Here is a 21,083-nt window from a genome sequence, read left to right on the forward strand (position 1 = left end):
AGTCAGTTCTATTTTTCTTACATCATGGAGATACCACAATAACCCAAGGTTCTTGTTTTTGTCTCTGTGTTTTAACTTCCTAGGGAAACCAAATATACCATAGATCTTTCTTGCCCAAAGGCCATAATAATGATTTAATAAAGGTTTGATGGATACAGTTATAAACAAGCATAGTACTTCATTCTAGCTGTATCTAATTGAATTTACACTATAATTTGCACAGCTGGTGAAAGTACAATTTATTATACGCACATGCATGCATAATGTGTATACATTTACAGAATTTATTCACATTCCCAGAAAGCAGATATTTCTATATCAGGAACAGAAATATCAAAGGTTAAACTGAGAGACTTTCCAAACTTCTTAAAGAAGATAGAAAGATTTCCAATTCTTCTTCACTAGCAAAATGAAATTGACAAATTACATCCAATTTACATCAGTTTCAACTGTGCTTCTCATGGCAAACAAGGCAGTGTTTTTCAAAATTATTATTTATTTACATGACATTGGCCTGCATACAGTGGTGGGTTGCCCCCGGTTCACACCAGTTCTATAGAACCGGTAGAAAAACCGGTGGGAGGCTCCGCCCCTGACCCTGATGTCATCAAAATGCTTCTGCACATGCACAGAAGACTCCGCGCTTGCGCAGAAGAGCACACGCGTGAGCAAAGCAAGTATGCACATGCAATCCCGTTGTGAACAGGTAATAAAGGTAAGTAGATCCCACCCCTGCCTGCATGGCTACCTGTCCCATATAACAATTCTACGAACTCATAGCAATTCATAAAAACGACTTAAAAATAAAACATTCTCCACAGGCACTAGACCAAACATTCTTCCAGTTAATCCCCATCCAAGCCTATTGTTTGGGAAAAAGTCAGATGTTCACAGGTCTCCTGAAGATTAAAAGAGTTGGGCTCTCTTGGAACTCAGGTAGGAGGTTGGGTTGGCTGCTGAGAAGGCATGTGTCTGTTGGGGGACAACATTAAAGGGAGATATCAGCTCTCCCAGATAAATCAGACAGGAAACATAATAACTAAATGAGCTAACTCTACTTCACTGAAATGGTACATTAACAGAATCTTGCAAGTCTGATGGTACAGACTTCCTATCATCACTTCCTAAGTTTCTTCCTCTGACCAATAATCCATAGGGAATTCCTGCCTCTCTTGTCTGATTATTTTCTAGGCAACATCTTGTGCTCCCAAGGTCATCCACACATTCTATTACAAGAGGGAACCTAGAGCATGCCTACAACAAAGATGATTAGGGGACTGGATGCTAAAACATATAAATAATGGTTGCTGGAACTGGGTATGTCTAGTTTGATGAAATGAAGGACTAAGGGTGACATGATAGCAGTGTTCCAATATCTCAGGGGCTGCAACAAAGAAGAGCTATTCTCCAAAGCACCTGAGGGTAGGACAAGAAGTAATGGGTGGAAACTAAATCAAGGAGAGAAGTAATTTAGAACTAAGGAAAAATTTCCTGACAGTTAGAACAATTAATCAGTGAAACAACTTGCTTCCAGAAGTTGTGAATGCTCCAACACTGGAAGTTTTTAAGAAGAGATTGGATAACCATTTGTCTGAAGTGGTGTAGGGTTTCGTGCCTAAGCAGGGGGTTGGACTAGAAGACCTCCAAGGTCCCTTCCAATTCTGTTATTCTATTTATTTACTCTACTTTACCTGACCTAGAAGGATGGCAGCCTTTCTGTCCTAAATATTGTAATAAAGGTGTTACTCAATTGAATCATAGGGCACCCAAAATTAATTGTGCCATTGCATTCTTAATCAGTTGCAGCTTCCAAATACTGTAGTTTTCAGGGGCAGTCCCATACAAAGCATGTTGTAGTGATCCAAATAGGAGGTGACTAAGGCATGAATGAGTGAGCAGAGTCTTTCCACAATTAAATTCCATTATTAATTAATCTTGCAAGTTATTGAGGGACTGCAGAGAGCAGAGGTGAAACTCACAGAGAAGGTTACTTTTTGTAGATATTTTAAGGCAAAATGAGTATCACCTATCTTTAGTGTTCTGTGCAAGCTTTGCATGAAAAATAGGTAATGTTTATGGGCTTAAATATTTGGAAATGCCAACTTGTACAAGCCAGCATGCATTGACAGTTTATTGAATTTTAGAAGCTGGTACTACATACACTAGGGCAGTGATGGCTAACCTTTTTGCCATCGCGTGCCAGGAGAGGGGGGCAGGAGGAGAATCGCGCATGCATGTGCCCACGCGCATGCGCACGCAACCCTCCCCCCCGCTCCTGGCACATGATGGCCTGGTAGGCCCATTTTTCTTTCTTACCTGATTCCAGATCCTTTCTATGCATCTGGGAAGGTCGAAAACAGCCTTTCCCACTCCCTCGGAGGCCCTACGGAGGCTGAAAGGGCCCATTTCCCAAGTCTCAGTGGGACAGGAAGTGATGTTTTTTGCTGTCCCCAGCCTCCAGAACCTCTCTATGAGTCTCTAGGAGCCTCTCTAGGAGTCTCTAGGAGCCTCTCTAGGAGTCTCTGGAGGCTGAGGACAGAAAAAAACGTCACTTCCTGTCCCACCGGGAGTCGGGAAATGGGCCCTTTCAGCCTCCGTAGGGCCTCCGAGGGAGTGGGAAAGGCTGTTTTCGCCCTTCCCAGATCCATAGAAAGGATCTGGAGCCAGGTAAGAAAGAAAAACGGGCCTTCTCCACCCCCCACCAGGCCCTCCAGAGGCAGGAAACAGCCTGTTTCCCTACTTCTGGTGGGCCCAGAAGGCCCGAAAATCAGCTGTCCGGCACGTGCATGCGCCCCAGAGCTGAGCTGGCGTGCCCACTAATATGGCTCCACGTGCCACCTGTGGCACACGTGCCATAGATTCGCCATCACGGCACTAGGGTTTAGGAAAGTAAAACTATTATTCAAGGCAATTTGACAAATTCTTTAAAGTGCGGCATATTTCTGTCCCAGATGAATTAGGCATTGAGGATAAAATAATATGATAAAATTACTATTAATTTATACAACCGATAAATATTTTAAAAACTACATTTCTATCATAAAATAATTCTCAATTCATTCGTTTCACTGCCGTCTTTTCATCTCTTCTTAAGAACTTACGGTAATGTTTTTTCTAACTGGCATCACATTCATGAAGTAATTCATTGACTTTATATTGTTCTACAAGATCAGTAGTTTGGGGGTTTTATATATTTTAGGTTTTCACCTTCTTTCACCAGTTTTACATTATAAATTCAGAATATAATGACTAAGTATTTTATACTGTACTGGAATCTATTCCAGCCTTTTACCTTGATATTTATTTCATTTACTTAATTGTTACACAAGGAACAATTTCTTCCATAATTTCTATCCTTTTACCTGATTAATTTCCTGCTGGTTATTATTTTGACATTATTAACATATATCTACATTGAAGATTGTTAATGAAGTATAATAATTTAAACATAGTCCATTAGATTCTGTGCAGTTTCTTGTTTCCTGTTCTTCGATTGGTTGTTGTTTTTCTTCACATGTATAAAGTGTAAAAATATATTGAAAAATACAACATGGTAACGCTGGAAGATTCCAATAAATTGCCAAATTTTTAAAATTGCAATTTCAAAATATTTAAGTTGATGAAAAGTATGGATAGGTTAAGATTGCATGTTATCAGTCTGTTTACATTTTTAAAAAGACTTAATTTTCAATAGATGAATGCTATATTTTTTCTTGAGCTGTAATGCTTCAACCTGGAGATGGAATTTGAAAACTGAATATGCTCCCATCTAAAAATAGGGTGGAAAACATTGTGGAGATATAAAGTCAGATATCATTGAGATTTTTGTCCCAGTCTCCCTGTCATGCTTAGTAAGATTTTTTTACAATTTCCCACCGTGAGAGAAAAACGATGTAGATTTGCCATTCAGCTGTAACCTGCAGTCACCTATGAGATATGAAATAACAATCTGAAAAGACAGCAACTGCTGTTATCTAACGGATTATTTTGACCTGGATTTCTTTTATTCTTGGGTAACTATCTATAATATGTAGAATTTCTGCTTGTGGAACATTTTGTCAGGTACATGAGGTTGATGGGTTACGCTTTTGGATGGCATCCATCGTTGGACACTAAACAAGCTTTTATTTTAAGATGCTGTCACAAGGCTGCAGGAATATATTTTCCAGCATTATGTCCAAATGAAAAAAGTATGTTTATTGCCTGTTCACTACAATTATGGTAGAATTGCATTCAATAATTAAATACCTCTTTAAATATCTCAATAGTTAAATATCCTATGGTTTTCCCATCACTGTTAGTTTAATATGGATGTGTAGGAATTTTGTCTGTTTTTGTCTCTGGTGTGGGACAAGATTCTTGGTTGCTGCTCCCTCTAGGTACTCTTGTTTTATTGGTTTTATTACCAATTTTATAACTATTGTGAATATCAAACCACCCAGAATAATGGACTCATGCAATCTAGAATTTAATAAGTAAGTATTGTATATTTTAGAGATAACATTAACACCTGGAGTTCTGTTCAGTTTCAGTTTTTAAATCACTTCTTTAGCTTTTTCTTCTGTTATGGTTTAATTAACATTTTTATTTAGCTTTAATTTTTATAATATTGTATTCAAGTATTTTTCCAAGTTTTGCATGCCAGGTGTCTATTTACTATGTAATATCGGATAGTATTTACCAAATTGGTCCATCATGTCTATCCTAGATACTTGTCTAGTTCCATCACATTAGTAATATTCTCTTGAATTGTTTTTTTTGCAATTGTTGGGTTATTTTTGTATTATTTATCTTTTTTTAAAAAAAGTTTCTAGCATTTTTTCAATACTCACAAAATTGTATATAGGCAGAAGTAACGTGAAATGATATGACAGTTTGGAAATAATACAGTCAAACAGATTTGCTTACATCATGAGATCATGAAAATAAATGGAAGTGAATTTAATACTTAATAGATCAGTAGTGGATTGCAATTTATTGGAGTTAAAAGAAAGGGCGGAATGCATGACAAAATGATATATAGATATGATTTGATATTTAATGATATCACTAAGACAGAGCAAGTCCTTTCAAACTGATCACTTTTCAAATACTGAAGGAGCACTAGTGAGTAACAAAGTGACTTTTAATATTTAATGGGAGTGAATTCTTTTCCTTCAACTCTATTTAATTTTTTAATCCTTTTCACCCGGGGGAGGTTCACCTGACAATATAGAGTACGAAGATACAGAATATTTTATGGACTTGTTTTAAACTCATTAGATTAGATAATGCCAGCACAAATGGTGCAGTGTTCCATGACAAGTTAAATATAGTATTTATAATAACAATGCTTATAATCCAGTAAAGGATTGAGAAAGAAAGATGACCATTTTGTTTTATTCTTCTTTCTCCTCTTTTCAACTTTTGAAGATAAAAATGGGAAATTATTTGGAACTGAAACTATTATTAAATATGGTACACATTTCTTATAAAATAGTTACAAGGCAAAATTTGGTGATTTTTTTACTTGAATGTTGGAACAAAAATTATAACAATTTCCAAGGCAATAACACCAGATTGAGGAAATCTGTATTTCGTTTAGGTTTTTTTTTTCTGAAATAAATATATCAGAAATGTTATGCAAATAGTTTAAGATAGCCACATGTACAGCATATCCACATGAAATCAATCAAGAATATTTAGTGCTACTTTAGGTTATAATTTACCTTGTTTCTATAGTAGTATAATGAGAACAGAAGACTATATAATAAGCTACATAGAAAAATGAATTTCTCATAATCAGGCACATAACTTTAAATCAGTATGTACATGAATGAGATATGATAGTTACATATGTTCTGATATATTTCAATTCTACTTTGATGGTCACTGTCAGTGTTCCTCATTTGTTACAGGTGACTGGTATGAACAACTGTACCCTCTCACAGTTACACTGAACGACTGTATTGGAGAAGTGGTGACTAGGGCAAAGGAGTCAATGTCTTTTGTTCTGCTTCAGGAGCTTGCATGTTGTTTGCCACAGTGTTTAATGTTGACATTAAGAAGAGATATAGTCTTCAGTCAAGCAGTAGGTGTTTTCTTTTGATAATCCTTTATTTTATTGAAAAATAATAGATGTAAATCATGTAAGCTTTAATTGAACCAATTTTAAGGACAGCAAAGAATATCTTCGCAACTCTGAAGCATCCTTCTTCAACCTGGTTGAACTATAACTCTCATCATCTTCAGTCAGCAACTTAGTTGGGAATTTTGAAAATTGTAGTACAACACGTCCAGGTGTGGGTTCCACTTACCTTTACTACTGGTTCGCAACGAGAGCGCATGCATCATCGTTCGTGATGATGTCTGGGCAGGTGGGTGGAGCCTCCCACAGTCATTACTACCAGTTCGCAGGAATTGGACTGAACCGGGAGCAACCCACCACTGAACACATCAAAGAGTTCAGTCTGTCCAAGGACATGTTCCTTTTGCTCTCCATTGATAGTTCACTTGCCTTGCAAGACACAACCCTGAGCTATATTCAGTGCAAGAGTATTCTACTAGCAAAATGTTAGTCAGATGTAATGCTTAACACATATTTCAGATATTCAGGCACAAGATTATTTATTATAAAATGCTCATTTTGTCAATCCATTTGAAGCCAACACTCACATCTTTAATAGATTTCTCCGGTATGTTCTGCAATATTGAACAGTGCTTGTTTATTTACTTCAAGAAGTTGCTTTCTTTTCATGATGATTAAGTAAATAAGTAAATAATCAACAAACCACACAAGTAGATACTTAGAGACAACTACAGAGGACATTATTGTTCCAATAAAATTGAACACTTCAACACTGATAAAAAAAACATAATCATATATCGACATTATTTGTCTATAATATCTGCCACTTAGACCTCCTGAAGGAACTATAAAAATTGCAAGTGATTTCAATAATTGAATGGTCCTTATTAATGATAATAAAGTAACATTAAGGATTTAATACGGTTTTATAATAATTAGTAGTATTCTACTGTCACTGTCTAAGCAAGGAACAGTCTTTTGTCTATATAGTCACAAATCCAAATGGCAGTGCTTATGTTGTTTAAACATGAGGCTTTTCAGCCTATTCTTGTCTCACAATAGCTGAGATCAGCTTCCAGCAGCATCATTGAAACCTGACACTTCAGATTTTATAAACCTGCCAATCTCACAGAAGTGGTTCTTTGTTTAAAAATCACCTGTTAGTGCATTCCCAAAGAATTATCCTTTACTGTCACAGCAACAGAAGTTTAGATCCTGGCCAACAATAGCTTAAAGGCAGCAACAACTGGAGGGGCACATAAGCCTAGTAGAAAGAAAGAAGCTTGTTCTTCTTGTAAAAGGTGCTTGTTTCCTTTTGTGTACTTTGAGGATTGATTACTATTTTAATTAAATTATTTATTTATTTTGTTCATTAATGTATTAATAATTCATTATAATTGTGCTGAATTTTCTAAATGAGAAAATTTTTCTATGGAAAGTATTCAAATTGACACTGAAAGCTTTGGCTGTCCTTGACAACAGAATAGCAGTGAAACAAAAAGCGGAGTAGACATAAGCTTAGCTCCTACTGATGAGATAGAAAAGAAATCCATGTAATATTTTTGGCAAGAATATATACTTATCAGGTCCAATATTACTACAATTATAGGCACTGAACTCATAAATATCAAATCTTGCTTATTGGTCTGATGGATTTATTTTATCATTGAAAATAGAACAGCCAATAACAAAACACACAAAATACCTAAAAACAGAGCAATAAGGCTACCAGAACTTATTTCTGTTCAAAGAATGAATTTATCTAATGTTTTAGCCCAGTGCTCAGGAGTTTGTTAATGCATTTCAGAAGGCCAACATGGTCAAAGACATCCAAATGTTTTTGAAATCAGCCAGTGTCAGCTAAAGGAAAAGGAAAACAAGAACTAAAGCAGGGTATCAAACTCGAGTCGTCATGGCAGCATCACGTGACACATCGCAACTTTTTTCCTACATTAAACCGGGCATGGCCAGTGTGTGATGCATCCGGCCCATAGGCCGCAAGTTTGACAGCCCTGAACTAGAGCAACAGCTCCATTTTTATCTGATCTGTGGGTCTATGTTACTCTCAGCATGATGAAATAGGATCCTTGGCTGATTGATAAGGCTGCTTTGACTTTCCAGGTCCAATCTGTATGTATAATTTACATAGAACTAAGATGTCTTTTGTAGCTTTTATTTTTTAAACTGGAAAAAAGGATATTTAAGCAGATATATAATTATATGTTTTAATGATCTAGCCTAAGATTGTAGGGGGTTATTTGCAGCAATAAAAACTCTGTAAATTACATTGAAGCAGTTCTCAAAATAATCTAACTAATGCAGGGCTGGGCAATTATGGCCCTTTTATGAACTGTGGACTTCAATTCCCAGAATTCCTGAGCCAGCATGCTGGCTCAGGAATTCTGGGAGTTGAAGTCCACAATTCATAAAAGGGCTATAATTGCCCAGCCCTGAATTAATGGGTATATTGTGTGCAAAATTTGAAAAACAAATGTTAGGCCTGCATAATATACCGTCTGTGGGCCACATGCAGGCCATCAACCAACTCTGTTCAGCCCACCTGCATTTTTTTTAAAGTTTACATCATACACTAAAAAGTTTACATTACACTAATATTTGTTACGAATCACAGTCTAAAACATCAACTGTATGCTAAACTACATATACTATACATTCATGAACATGACCAATACACTACTACTGTTATTAGAAGCATTTCATCTACATGCAGAAATGCATTAGACAACCAAGAGATCATAATACCTTAACTTTCTCTCTGATTAATGTAGAACCATTCATTAAACGTTCTGTTAACTCTCACACGTTTTGCTTTCATCATAAACCATTCTTATTAAATTTATCAACCAACTTGCAAGCCCAAACATACATGTTTTCAATTATCAGTTGAAGAGCCAAAAATTACACATTCGATCAAAGTAGCATAACAATAACTATATTTATAAGGAAATAAATAAAATGCACAACTTAAGACTAGAACTGGCACCTAATATCCCTTTTGAAGCTCTGGTTTGTAACTATCATAAGCTTCATTAGCCATATTAATATGATCTGATGGAAATTTGTTTTTAGACTTGTAGCCCCTTTTCTAGAAATTCCAAATGGCATACATAACACTCTCTTCTGCACCATCTGCATCAACACTCCCTCAAATAACAAACCTGTGATACTTGTTTCCCCTGGTGGGAAATTATTAACCCATAGTTACCCAGTGAACTATGGTTGAGGGTAGACTTGAGCTTGTGGGTTCTGAACATGATTTTGAATGTATAACATCAGGAGGATACTAGCTTATGATTAATAAAGATCCAAGAACTTATACCCTCTTTCCTGCCATTTATCCATATTCTTTCAATTTCTTTCACTAATTTCTATGGCAAGAATGTACTGAGCATTGGATCCAGTGTTCTGATTTGATTTACATAGTTACAATAATTACAGCTTTTGGCTGAAGCCATTAATATATCTGTTTGTGTGGTTACTGTCATGATCCTAGCTTGCTGGATTGATCTGTGGATTCATCATCAAGTTACACTCCAGTTTACGCGATCAAGGCTTCCTCCAGCAACTTCATACAGTGGGCCTAATTGTTCAGTATGAAGGACTTCTCAGTACATATAGTAAGTATGCATCTCAGATAACTATTCACTCCCAGAATAGACTTTACTCTCAGAGCAACTAAGAGAGATGAAAAGGAAAGAGATACCTAGAAGGGTGCTGAAGGGTGACAAGTAGCAAATCTGCTAAAAGGTGACAAGTAGCAAATCTGATTAAACATGAGATAGAGCTGTTTGGATCTACCTCACGGTAGTGGGATGGCAAAACCTTTGTATTTCTTTGCCTTTATTGCAACCTGCATTTAGCTATCCAACAGCCTATTTAGAGCAGCTTAGTCTCTCCTGATGGGAGTCACTCTGGAGGTCACATTCAGGTTTGCTGTAAAGATTATGCTAGAATCTGACAAAGTCAATCATCTGCTCTTAAGTTGCACTCTGGCCTTGATGCAGATCCAGTGGAGGTTATTGGGGTGTTGTTCAGTTATCTGAGGATAGTTTGATCTGTTACACTGAGGAAGTAGACCGGGTCCTCAGGACTATTAGACTCTCTATTAGATTTATTTGCTCTTGGCCAGTCTAGGCCTTCCTTGAAGAGATGTATGCTTGGGTTCCGGTAGTGGTTAATTCCTGTTTGAAGGGGGAGATTGTTCAGATGTCTCTTAATGAAACAGTGTTTCTCCCCTCCTTAAGGCGCCATCATTAGACCCCATCAATTGAGATAATTTTTGTCCACTTTCCAACCTTCCATTATAGAGTCTTCCCATCTCCCCCTTTATCCATAAGAGAACTAAGAAGGGTCAAGTTTGAGATTTTTTTTCTCAAATTACATTTCTGTTTAGGACACAAATTCCTCTTATCTGACCATTGACTTGGTTGTGGCTCTTTGCATTGATTGCACTCTTGAATGGTGGGAGCAAGATGAGGGTAGTGCATCCATTCTTGATTTCTCAGGTGCTTTTGTTACCAACAATTTTGGTGTTCTTCTGAAATGATTCTGAGAATGGACGGTCAATGACATGAAGTTCTATTGGTTCTCTTCCTTCCTCTACAACGGGTTCCAGTCGCTGTTGATAGAAGAGAAAAGATCCAGCCTGTGGCCCCTCCTGCTTAACATCTACATGAACCACTGAGTAAGGTCATCCAATGGTTTAGGGTGAGGTATTAATAGTATGCTGATGATACTCAGCTTTGTATCTTTACCCCAGGTCACTCCAATGATGCCATAGAGATTCTGTCTCAATGCCTGGAGGCTGTTGGAGCTTGGATTGGGCACAATAGGTTTCAATTCAACCCAAGCAAGATTGAGTGCTTCAGATTTTTGGACCGCCTAATTCCAGGAAGCTTTCATCTTTGGTTTTGGAATGGATGTCACTAACCATACAGAACCGGTTTGAAATCTGAGGATTCTCGTGAACTGATATCTTCTGGTCAAGGAGGAGGTGCAGCTATGGCTGAGAAGACCAGCTACAGCTTCAGGTTGTGCATCATTTGTCCCTGATCCTGGATAGGAAGAGGGCTGCTCATCATCACTAGTGCCCCTGTGACCTGCCGACTGGATTATTACATTGTGCTCTACATGGATCTACTCTTATCATCAATGGGAAAAATACTGAAGGAATCAAGATGCTGCATGGAAATAACATAAAGAGTTTGGATGAAAAGATCACTAGAAATACTAGGGTATGCTTTAGTCAAAAAGCAGCTCACAGGCCGGAACGAAGATGGTGAGGGACCAGCCTGTGCCGCCCCGTCCCCAGCCCAACCCAGCCCCAGCCACCCAGTCAATTGCAATGACCAGGCCATGCCCACCCTGGCCCCTCAGGGGCAAACAAAATCCTGATATGACCCACAATGGGATTGAGTTTGAATTTGCTTTAGACTGACAATGTGAAGCATACCAAAATCAACAAAGTTGGTAGTGAACTCATCAAAAGAGAGAAGAAGATCTTAAACTACAAACTCAGTGGTAGAAATCTAACCATGCAATTAATACCTGAGCAATTCCAATCATTAGATATACAACTGGAATAATGGATTAGACTCAAGCTGATCTAGAAGCCGTGGATAGAAAGTTCAGAAAAATAATGACAATGAATCATGCCCTTCATTCATACAGCAATGTTGACAGAGGCTATTTACCAAGGAGGATAGGTGGGCAGGGAATGTTGCAAGTACACCAGACAGTTGAAGAAGGAAAAAAGGGTACTGGAAGAATGTCTAAGGATGCACTGAAGCTAGTACACCATGAAGATTTATTGAATACCAAAGTGACTAAATTGGCTTTTAAGAAAAACCAAATGAAGGCTAGAAAAGAGACATGGCAAGACAAGTATTACATAGCCAGTACACAAAAAACTTAGCAAACAAAGCAGATAACAACAATACCTGGCAATGGTCAGGAGTAAGAAATTTAAAGAAAGAGATAAAAAGGCTAATTCTGGCTGCACCACTTGGTAATGACAAAATCACCAGTTACAAAAGGCAGCTTTTCTTAGAACAGCTTACATTCTGCGATAGTGCCTTTAACATCATCAAACAATATCTGTCTATCCCAGATCTTTAGAAAAGATGCAATAGGTCAGGGGTGTCAAACTCAAGGCCCACACCCCGTTTTTGGCCTGGATGGCCTCCTGCAGCACTAGACCAGCCAAAACGGTGCCGGCCAAAACTGCGGCAGGAGGCCCTCCAGGCCGAAAATGGGGTGGGGAGGGCGCATGTTCCTGCCATGCCCTGTTTTGGCCAGCAGGGTGCTGCAGGAGCCGTCCATTCCGTTCCCCCCAGCCGGCCCACTTAGGAGAACTACAATGCTCATGCAGCCCTCGAAGAAATCCAGTTTGACACCCCTGCAATAGGTAGACAAAAATACCAGATCCATTCTAAATATCTGGCTAACTGCAGCCAACCATAATAAACAAAATTTCCATCTGTCAATTACAAAAGGCCACATTATTTGGATCTGAAAATGTACTATGCCAATGCGTTACTGTCTCCTAGATTGTTGGAAAGAACTTAACGCAAATGAAAGCCAACATCAGCCAAAGAACTGCAGCTTTAATTTTACGATGTTGTATATAATAATATCCTAAAAACCTGAATGGGGGCTTTTATGCAATAATGAGGAAAAAGACGAATTTATTCACAGAATGTGCTCATAGTGGTTTCACATAACATACCCTGCCAGATTAAACAAACTTTATTTATGGCTTGGTGCAGTAATACTGCACTGCAGTATGTCAACCTAGATCTAGGTCTGCATCTGCTTTTGTGAATAAATATCTCATAATATTGCTAGTATGTGGGAAAGTAGGAATTTACATAGAAGTTGTAGAACATAACAAATACCCAGAGACCTCTAGTTAATATGCAAATAAAGAAACCCGTAATAAGCAAATAATTAGGGGGAAGAACTACCACTTTTTATAAACACATGGTAAAAGTAGATATAGTTTAATCTTAAAAACTGACATCTATGTTTGATTTACATTTTTTCCTTTAAACCAAGCAGAGTTGCTAGTCATGTATATTTTGTTTTCTTTTTTATTTAAAATTGCTTTTCATTATAGGTGACGAAATTGGGATGCTAGAAGATATGGCTGTGGGAATATCAGACCTGCAAAAAGTTATGTTTAAAATAACTGAAACTAAATCAGATGATCTACTGCCTGTTATAACTGGAAGACGGTATGTATTCTGTTCTTTTAAAAAATGTTAACTTGATGTAATGCAAAAAATAATTGAAGAAGAAGTTATGTGATGTTTAAGAAAGAGACAGAAATCAGAGTGAACACCTTTTAAGGAAATTGCAGGTCTCATTAAGTTGAAAAAACTCCTTTGATTTTAATTGTGTAATTTCATTTTCAAAAATGAAGAGGGGAGAATAGGTCTCTTTCTTTTTATATGAACAACACTCAGCAGCATGTCTTCTCATGCTTGAATAAAGGTGTTTCTTTGCTATCTAAGACCAAACCTGGCAGAGGCCCAACAAAAGATTACAATTAGAAGAATACAAGTAGTCTTCAAAATGTGACTATAATGGAACTTGCCCATTTTAGCCATATGTTTCAATGACAGTTAAGAAAAAATCTCATCTAATAACCCCACATCACTGCTGTCCCCTATGCAATTGTTAAAAAAACATGCAGGTCATTAAGTGGAGCACTGAGTCCTTCAGGGCGGGGGGGGGTGGCTTGGAAGCCTAGCACAGGCCCAGGCTCACCTTCCTAGGCCTTCCAAGCCATCTCCCCCTCCTCCCCCAAGGCACCAGGTGGTCCTCTCCCTGTCCTTCACGGTCTCCCAGGCCTTGGCCTGCTCCAACCAGCTATTCAGCCAGGCAAGGGAGCCTAAAGCTGGTCAGCAGAAGCAACTGGCACGTGATAGGCTTAGGGTTGCCAGGTGTCCACTATTTGAGTGGACAGTCCGCTTTTTTCACATTATGTTCACTATTTTTTTTCACAAAATAGTGGACATTTTTTTTATTCAAAAGCTTTATGATGAAATGGTATGTAATCTAAAGCTGTACAGTCTAAGAGAATAAGGATAGGAGAATCGCGTTTTGTCTTTTTTTTCATAAGTTAAAATGAGACAAAGATCGAATATCATTGAACTCAATTTTCCGAAAAAATTAATGATGAGATTAAAATAAAAATATATTATAAAATTATGTACAGTTCACATTTTTAAAATGTATTGTAGCTTGTGTCGACTGACCTAAAATGGCGTGTTAAAATGTTTGTAAGAAAATATATAATTTAATTGTAAAAATTTTTTTTTATTTTTTTACTACTTAACACACACACACCCCGTTTGTCCGCTATTTTTTAGAAGCGGACCTGGCAACCCTAGTTACAGCCTGTAGGTCGAGGCCTACTTCCCATCTGGCCATCCCAAGGACTTGCAAGACTCGATCTGTTCCTCAGCCAACTCCAGGGCCCAGCAGTACCCAATTTACCTTTTTGCAGAGAGTCCAGTGGATCCAATGTGAGACTCAGTTTTCTTGTAGAGGCTGCCGACCTCATAACAATTTTGTGCTATTCTCCTAGCAAGTAGTACTTAAACTCCACAAACATAGGGACCCTCCTTAAAAAATAGAGCCTCCACAAACAAACGGAGCCTCCTTAAATTAGTGACTGCTAGTAAGTTGAGACATTGTTGCTATAATGTCTAAATTAAAATATGACAGCATGCCAGAAATAAATTTCCTGCATTTTCAGACTCAGTGACTCTGTGGCAAAGGAAGAAACATTATACAAAACATTATTTTAGGCACATGCCATTTGCCAAGCAGACTTCTTAATAACCTCATTCAACATTACCAACTTTGGGTACAAAATGTTGTGCAGAAAGTTTCTTCTGCTAATGAAATATGCCATGGTGTGGGGGAATAGGATTGCCACAGGAATCATGCCGAGGGACCTTCTGTTAGTAGAGTTCCATTAATTTTTTAAAAAATGTTCTGCTTCTGAGGGAGCCATTGCTGTCTTGCATCCCAGTCTATTCCATCCAAACCCCTGTAAGAGCAGCTAGCATAGATTTCATCAGTGCAATTAAATATTGCAGAGTTTCCAAACTACAGTGCCATAACCTTTTAAAATGATAAATGATTTTTTTGTGATTCCCTCCATGAATAAAATTAATGAGCCGTTTCCTTTGTTCCAGTGAATGAGGCAGCTATCAGTTTAGCAAGTGTCAGTTTAGCATTACGTGAGTTTCCTCTCCCATTTATTATTTCCTGTACATAAATTGGAGTCCTGCTAGAACTCAATCCCAGGAGGAACAAGTTCTGGCAGCAATTCAGCTTTGCATGCACAACCCATGCAGAACTCTGGCTTTGTGTGTGGAAGCTTTATGCCTCACAACACAGATTATTGTTGGAATTTATTTTCACAGCTGGCTTGTCCACACAGACTAAACTGAGTTCTCACAGGGCTAAAGCTTTGTTTGCACAGACATAGGCCTAGACATCAAGATTGCTGTGAGTATGTACAATCTACATGGAACATAATGCAGATATCTAAGCAGTTTTCCATCTTGAGATGCCAAACTAAAATAAAACCTAAATTAGGCCTCTTGATCAAAGCAGCAGTCCTCCAGTGCATAAGCAGAAGTTCAAGTTGAGTATGGCTCTTGATGTCTACAACAATATGTCCGTGAAGTTTTCTAGCCAGTATTGTGGCAGTAGTTTGTTTAGGCTTCTAAGGAATTTTTTTTAAAAAAATAATTTCCCTAGTCCAGCCTATCAACCAGGGACACTGCTCATTTCCTGCTCATCAGATCCAAACATAGCACTATTTAAATGTTTCAAGATAACTATAATACTGTAGATGCTACCACATACTTTGTATGGAAAGCGACAGAGAAATAAACATGAGTTAATGCTGAAAAGATGTAGGGAGGGGAGAGACAAAATGGAAATATTTTTGGCTTTTTTTAATTTTGTTTTAAATTTACGTTTTTTCCATGCCTTCAATTTCTGTTTCTTACCATATGTGGAAAATACATTTGGAGAGGTCAAGTATAATAATAATGAAAGCAATAGTCTATAATACAGAGGAACTTCTTATAATCTTGAAATTGCCAAGTCTTTATAATTAAAGTTTTTTTGTTGTTATCCACAAACACACTGTGGATATAAACAGATTACTATATTTGTGTTGGTGCATCTATAAAGATAATACTATAAAACCTCTACTGGTTACAGTAAGTGTTGCAACTGTATTTATAATTTAAATGAGGAAATTCTGAGTATCTTGGAATTTTTGCAAAATAACAAAAATTAATTAATGTCAGTCTTGAAAACTGAGACTAGATATTACCAGATGATCGGATCAATATTAATAGGAAACAGTATTGAAGAATCCCATTATCACTCTCTAGTTCTGCAGCCTATAGTTTACAGACCACCTGATGACATTTCTTAGATTTTCAATTGAAAATAATCAAAGTGCACTTATGAGAAAGGGAAACTTTAAAATCAGTAATCAAGGTCTGGTTTCTTGGCAAATAAAGAGAAATCTGAAATACTGACTTCATTTTTCTATTGTCTTCTTTGTTTGTATTCCAAATAATTTGAAACTTGTTTCAGTTTCTAAAGTTACATAAAATGTATTACTGCACTGGGCTCTAGGTGCCTTCAAGGAAGTAAACATGTTTGTTTATACATTGCCTATAATTTCTTTCCTGTGTTCTATAAATGGACACTAGCTCATACATATGCTAATATATCCCTAAAATGTTTTTCTAAATTATTTATGGAGTGTAGACACATTGCAACCTTGTGTTTTCTATAGTTCTGGGTACCTTTCTAATGGTTTATTATTTTGCAGATGTACACCAGAGAATTTGTGGGGTTTTTATATTTGATTTTTAGAAACAAGGATTTTAACAATAATTATTCCCTTGGTACTTACCTTTTACCTTTTCTAAGTTTCTAGGAGGAAGCAAGCTTTTTTCTCACAATTTTTACTGGATTTAGTTTTTCATCTCACTTGAGATTGATTCTGCATGCAGTCCTTGACTTGCAGTCATTCATTTAATGACCATTCATAGTTACAGTGGCACTGAAAAAATGATTTACGTCCATTTTTCACAAATAGAACCGTTGCAGCCGCCCCATAATCACCTGATCAAAATTTGGATGCTTGGCAACTGGCATGCATTAATAACAGTTGTAATGTCCCGAGGTCATGTGATCAGCTTTTGCAACTTTCTGACAAGCAAATTTAATGGGAAAGCCAGATTCACTTAACAGCCATGTTACTAACTTAATAACTTAACTGATTCGCTTAACTACTGGCAACAAAGGTCATAAAATGGGGCAAAATTCACTTAATAATTTCGTCTTGCTTAGCAACCAAAATTTTGGGCTCAATTGTGGTTGTACGTAAAGGACTACCAGTACTATAAACAATGTAGTGGTGGCTCCAATTATTAGTAGAAGAACTATATAATTTTTAAATTTTTAATTTTAATATTTTATTAGAGGTCTTTTTAAGAGATCTATCTTATTTATTTACTGAGCTTATCTAATAATTTTTTCTAAGATGGATAAGGGTTCTGAATTACAGACCAATTTGTTTTATAAATGTGGATACTAAAACATTAATTGCTCTGTTGGCTTGGAGCCTTCAGGCTGGATTTATGGAACCCTCAGGGAATTAATAATACTAGACTATTAATTGAGGCAATGGCTTTATCTCAAAATAGGTAGAAAATATTTTGATATATGATATGGTATGAGCCCTCAGCTATCCCTTTTCAAAATCATTTCTGACCTTTGCTCCTTTTTATTTTAAACACTTATATGCTGCCCAGTCCTTTAATGAATCCACAATAGGTAGCTTACAAAAACTTAATAAGTCAATAATAATTAAAAACAAGAAATCTTAAATACTGAAAAATAAATCAGCCAATGCTTAACGTTCAAAAAGTAAATTGTTAAAAGAGCTGGGTTAATAAATATAGTTTTAATCCCTTTTACAATATAACAAGAATTAATCAGTATGGATTATGTTCAGCCACATGGTATATATGTATCATGGAAAAAACAAAGTTGATCGGTAATGTCAAACATATCCAGCAGGCACCTCATTTACAATCTGAGAGTACAAGATGAATATGCAGGAGTAGGTGATCCTGTAAATAGCTTGGAGCTAAGCAAGGAAAGGTTTTATATGTAAAATTTCTTAAATTAGGTCCAGCAACTAGCAATTAGTGAAGCTGTTTCACTATTGTTTCAATCTCTGAAAGCAATATCAGTTACAAGTGCTGCCTCATTCTGAACAATGTTTAGACTATCTTCAAGAATTGAGCCACAGAGCATAATAATGCAATTATAAAGTCACCAAGCCAAGTATTTTGCCTCTAAGTAGGGATGTCCATGATTTATTACCAAAATCACCCAATCTTGCTACAGATATTTTGGGGCTATACACTACACTATACAATGTTGAATCCAAAAAGTCACATAGACTGCAAATCTGTCTGTTAAAGCAGGCTGCAAATCTTCCAAATCTTGAAGTCAATTCCTTGGACTGAAACAATTCTATTTTTTGACACTAATAGTTAGCTTATTTCCCCATATCCACCCCAGGGTGGCGTAGTGGTTAGAGAGCAGTACTGCAGGCTACTCTGCTGCCTGCTGGCTGGCTGCAGTTTGGCAGTTTAAATCTCACTAGGCTCAAGGTTGACTCAGCCTTCCATCCTTCCGAGGTGGGTAAAATGAGGATCCAAATTGTTGGGGGCAATATGCTGACTCTGTAAAACCGCTTAGAGAGGGCTATAAAGCACTGTGAAGTGGTATATAAGTCTAAGTGCTATTGCTATTGCTTTATAATTTGGAAACATTCAGAGGCTCTAGAATTGTCCAAACTCACAAGAAAGGGGAAATATGGCTAAGTAACATAAGGTTATTAATGACAAAGTGAGTGTAGCAATATAACTTTCCCACAGCGTACTAAGAAGTAGGCTGTAAAACAATGACTCCAAATACAGCTCCCTTAAGCGCTCCTGAAAGTTATCATGTCAAATGGTATCAAAAGCTGCCAAGAGATTCAGAAGTGCCAATAAGACTGCATTACCCATTTCTCTCTCCTCATTCATTAGAGAAACCAAGCTGTCTTGAATATAACAGGAAACTTTCTTTGCAATATGGAACTATTAGCAGTCTGGAAATAATTATTCCAGACACTTCACTAAAGTTCTAATAGCTTTATTGTTGTTTCTTTGATGTGGCATTTGCTAAAACACAAATGTTTAGTTTGAATTTTCCCTATAATTACATTTTGATATGAAATCTACAAAAAAGTTGGTATACTTGTACAACAATTACTACATATAGAGTGGCACATTTTCTTTTGGAGTCTATCTTTAGAATTTAACAAATAAGAATGTTCTATATCTGTTAATTGTTAAATCCAACTAATAAATAAATATAGAAAATAAGGTGTTATAGATCTTGATTCATGAGGGATTGCCAAGAAAGTTATCCAGCTTTGGAAAGATTCATATTCAACAAAGCAGTAAAAAAATGGTCAAATATTTCTGAACACTTGATAAATTGCCAAGTTTGCGTTTTTGTCACTATTTTCTTTTATCTATTCCCTTTCAAATGCTGCATCTGCTTCTGATACCTCATTCTCAACCCTGATGTTCTAAAGAAAAAATGACTGTAGATGGTCAATTTCAGAAGGATCTTTGATGTTTTAGGAAATTATGCTCCAAATATCAAAATATTTACTATTGTTTATGGAAGGAACTGTAACATCAAATATATAGAAGTATATGATTGTGATTAATTCTGACTGAGTTTTAAAAAGTATACTGGTATGTGAAATAGTTAGCATTTGAAAAGGCTTTTAAAATGAGAAATACAGTTACATATGACATAACCAGAAATGTGCCCAGCTGGGTTTGGGTTCTAGTACCAACCGAGGCTGCAGAGCAGGAGAGGCGGAGTGGCAGTTGTCATTCAGGAATCTCTATTGGCCTTCAGGGACTATGTTCCCCAAACTTCTGGAAGTGAGACTGTGTCTGAGATTGGGTTTGCAGGATCAGTTGGGAGTGTTGCTGCTTTTGTAGGCCATCTCGGGACTGAGAATAGAGTTCGCCAGGCTTATGGTCCTGGGAAACTTCAATTTGCCATTTCTGGATTTGATCTTGGAAGTGGCTCTGGAGTTCATGGCCTTTATGACAGCCATGGGCATATCCCAAGTTATCCCAGGCCCAACTCAAGATAGTAGTCACACTCTAGATATGATCTTCCTGTTGGAGTAGGGGTGGTGGAGTAGGGGTGGTGGTCCTGATAGATTTTACAAATATGTTTTTTTTTAATTAGAAAATATTTTTCTTCATTTATGAAAACATCCTGCCTTTTAAATATAGATATTGTTGTCTACCAGCCTAGGAGTAAAACAGACTGGAAATAGTTATTTTTTTTTAAAAAGTGAAAGAACTCAAATTTAGTTTTGTCTCTTTGTTTTCATAGGGAACATTATATAATAGAAATAAAGCTTCCAGAAAAGATGTTTGAGTTGCTTCCTCAAGAGATTAAAGATGGGAAACTGCTTTATGTCTATCCAGTCCTCTTTAATGTTGGAATCAATGAACAACAAACACTTGCAGAAAGGTAAATCATCAGGGTTATTATGCGTTGTTTTATATATGGATAGAAAAAATACCCATAGTGTTAACATCCCATAATATAATTAAATAATTGGCTATGATAACTTACCTAGAGAAGATACACTATAGTAAGGAGAAATGATAAATTCATTCTGTTCATATCTATATAAACTACACCTGATTAGCAGGACAATCTATAAGCAGCCTAGAACAGGCTGGTTTTTACAGGAACTATACAGTTTGAAACTCAAAAAAATACGCAGAAATATATGTGTATTTTGAATATTCTGTATATTCAAAAATTATGCACATTAAGGATACAT

At 36.8% G+C, this 21,083-nt stretch overlaps 1 protein-coding gene across 11 annotated transcripts in view; it reads left to right on the forward strand.

The window, feature by feature from the left end:
• Positions 1-21,083, forward strand: part of INPP4B (inositol polyphosphate-4-phosphatase type II B) — a 216,057-nt gene that overhangs the window by 161,385 nt on the left and 33,589 nt on the right. For all 11 annotated transcript variants that reach the window (XR_015729073.1, XR_015729072.1, XM_087874550.1 and 8 more), the window contains 4 exons: positions 5,898-6,070; positions 9,582-9,705; positions 13,206-13,323; positions 20,624-20,764. Coding sequence is in view for 9 of the 11 variants with exons in the window: in XM_087874550.1 (XP_087730676.1) it covers positions 5,898-6,070; positions 9,582-9,705; positions 13,206-13,323; positions 20,624-20,764 (556 nt within the window). In the remaining 2 variants the exon portion in view is untranslated. The remainder of the gene's footprint in view (positions 1-5,897; positions 6,071-9,581; positions 9,706-13,205; positions 13,324-20,623; positions 20,765-21,083) is intronic.

This window comes from Pantherophis guttatus, chromosome 8 (assembly GCF_059756535.1).
Source record: "Pantherophis guttatus breed Tessera chromosome 8, ASM5975653v1, whole genome shotgun sequence".
Classification (NCBI taxonomy): Eukaryota; Metazoa; Chordata; class Lepidosauria; order Squamata; family Colubridae; genus Pantherophis; species Pantherophis guttatus.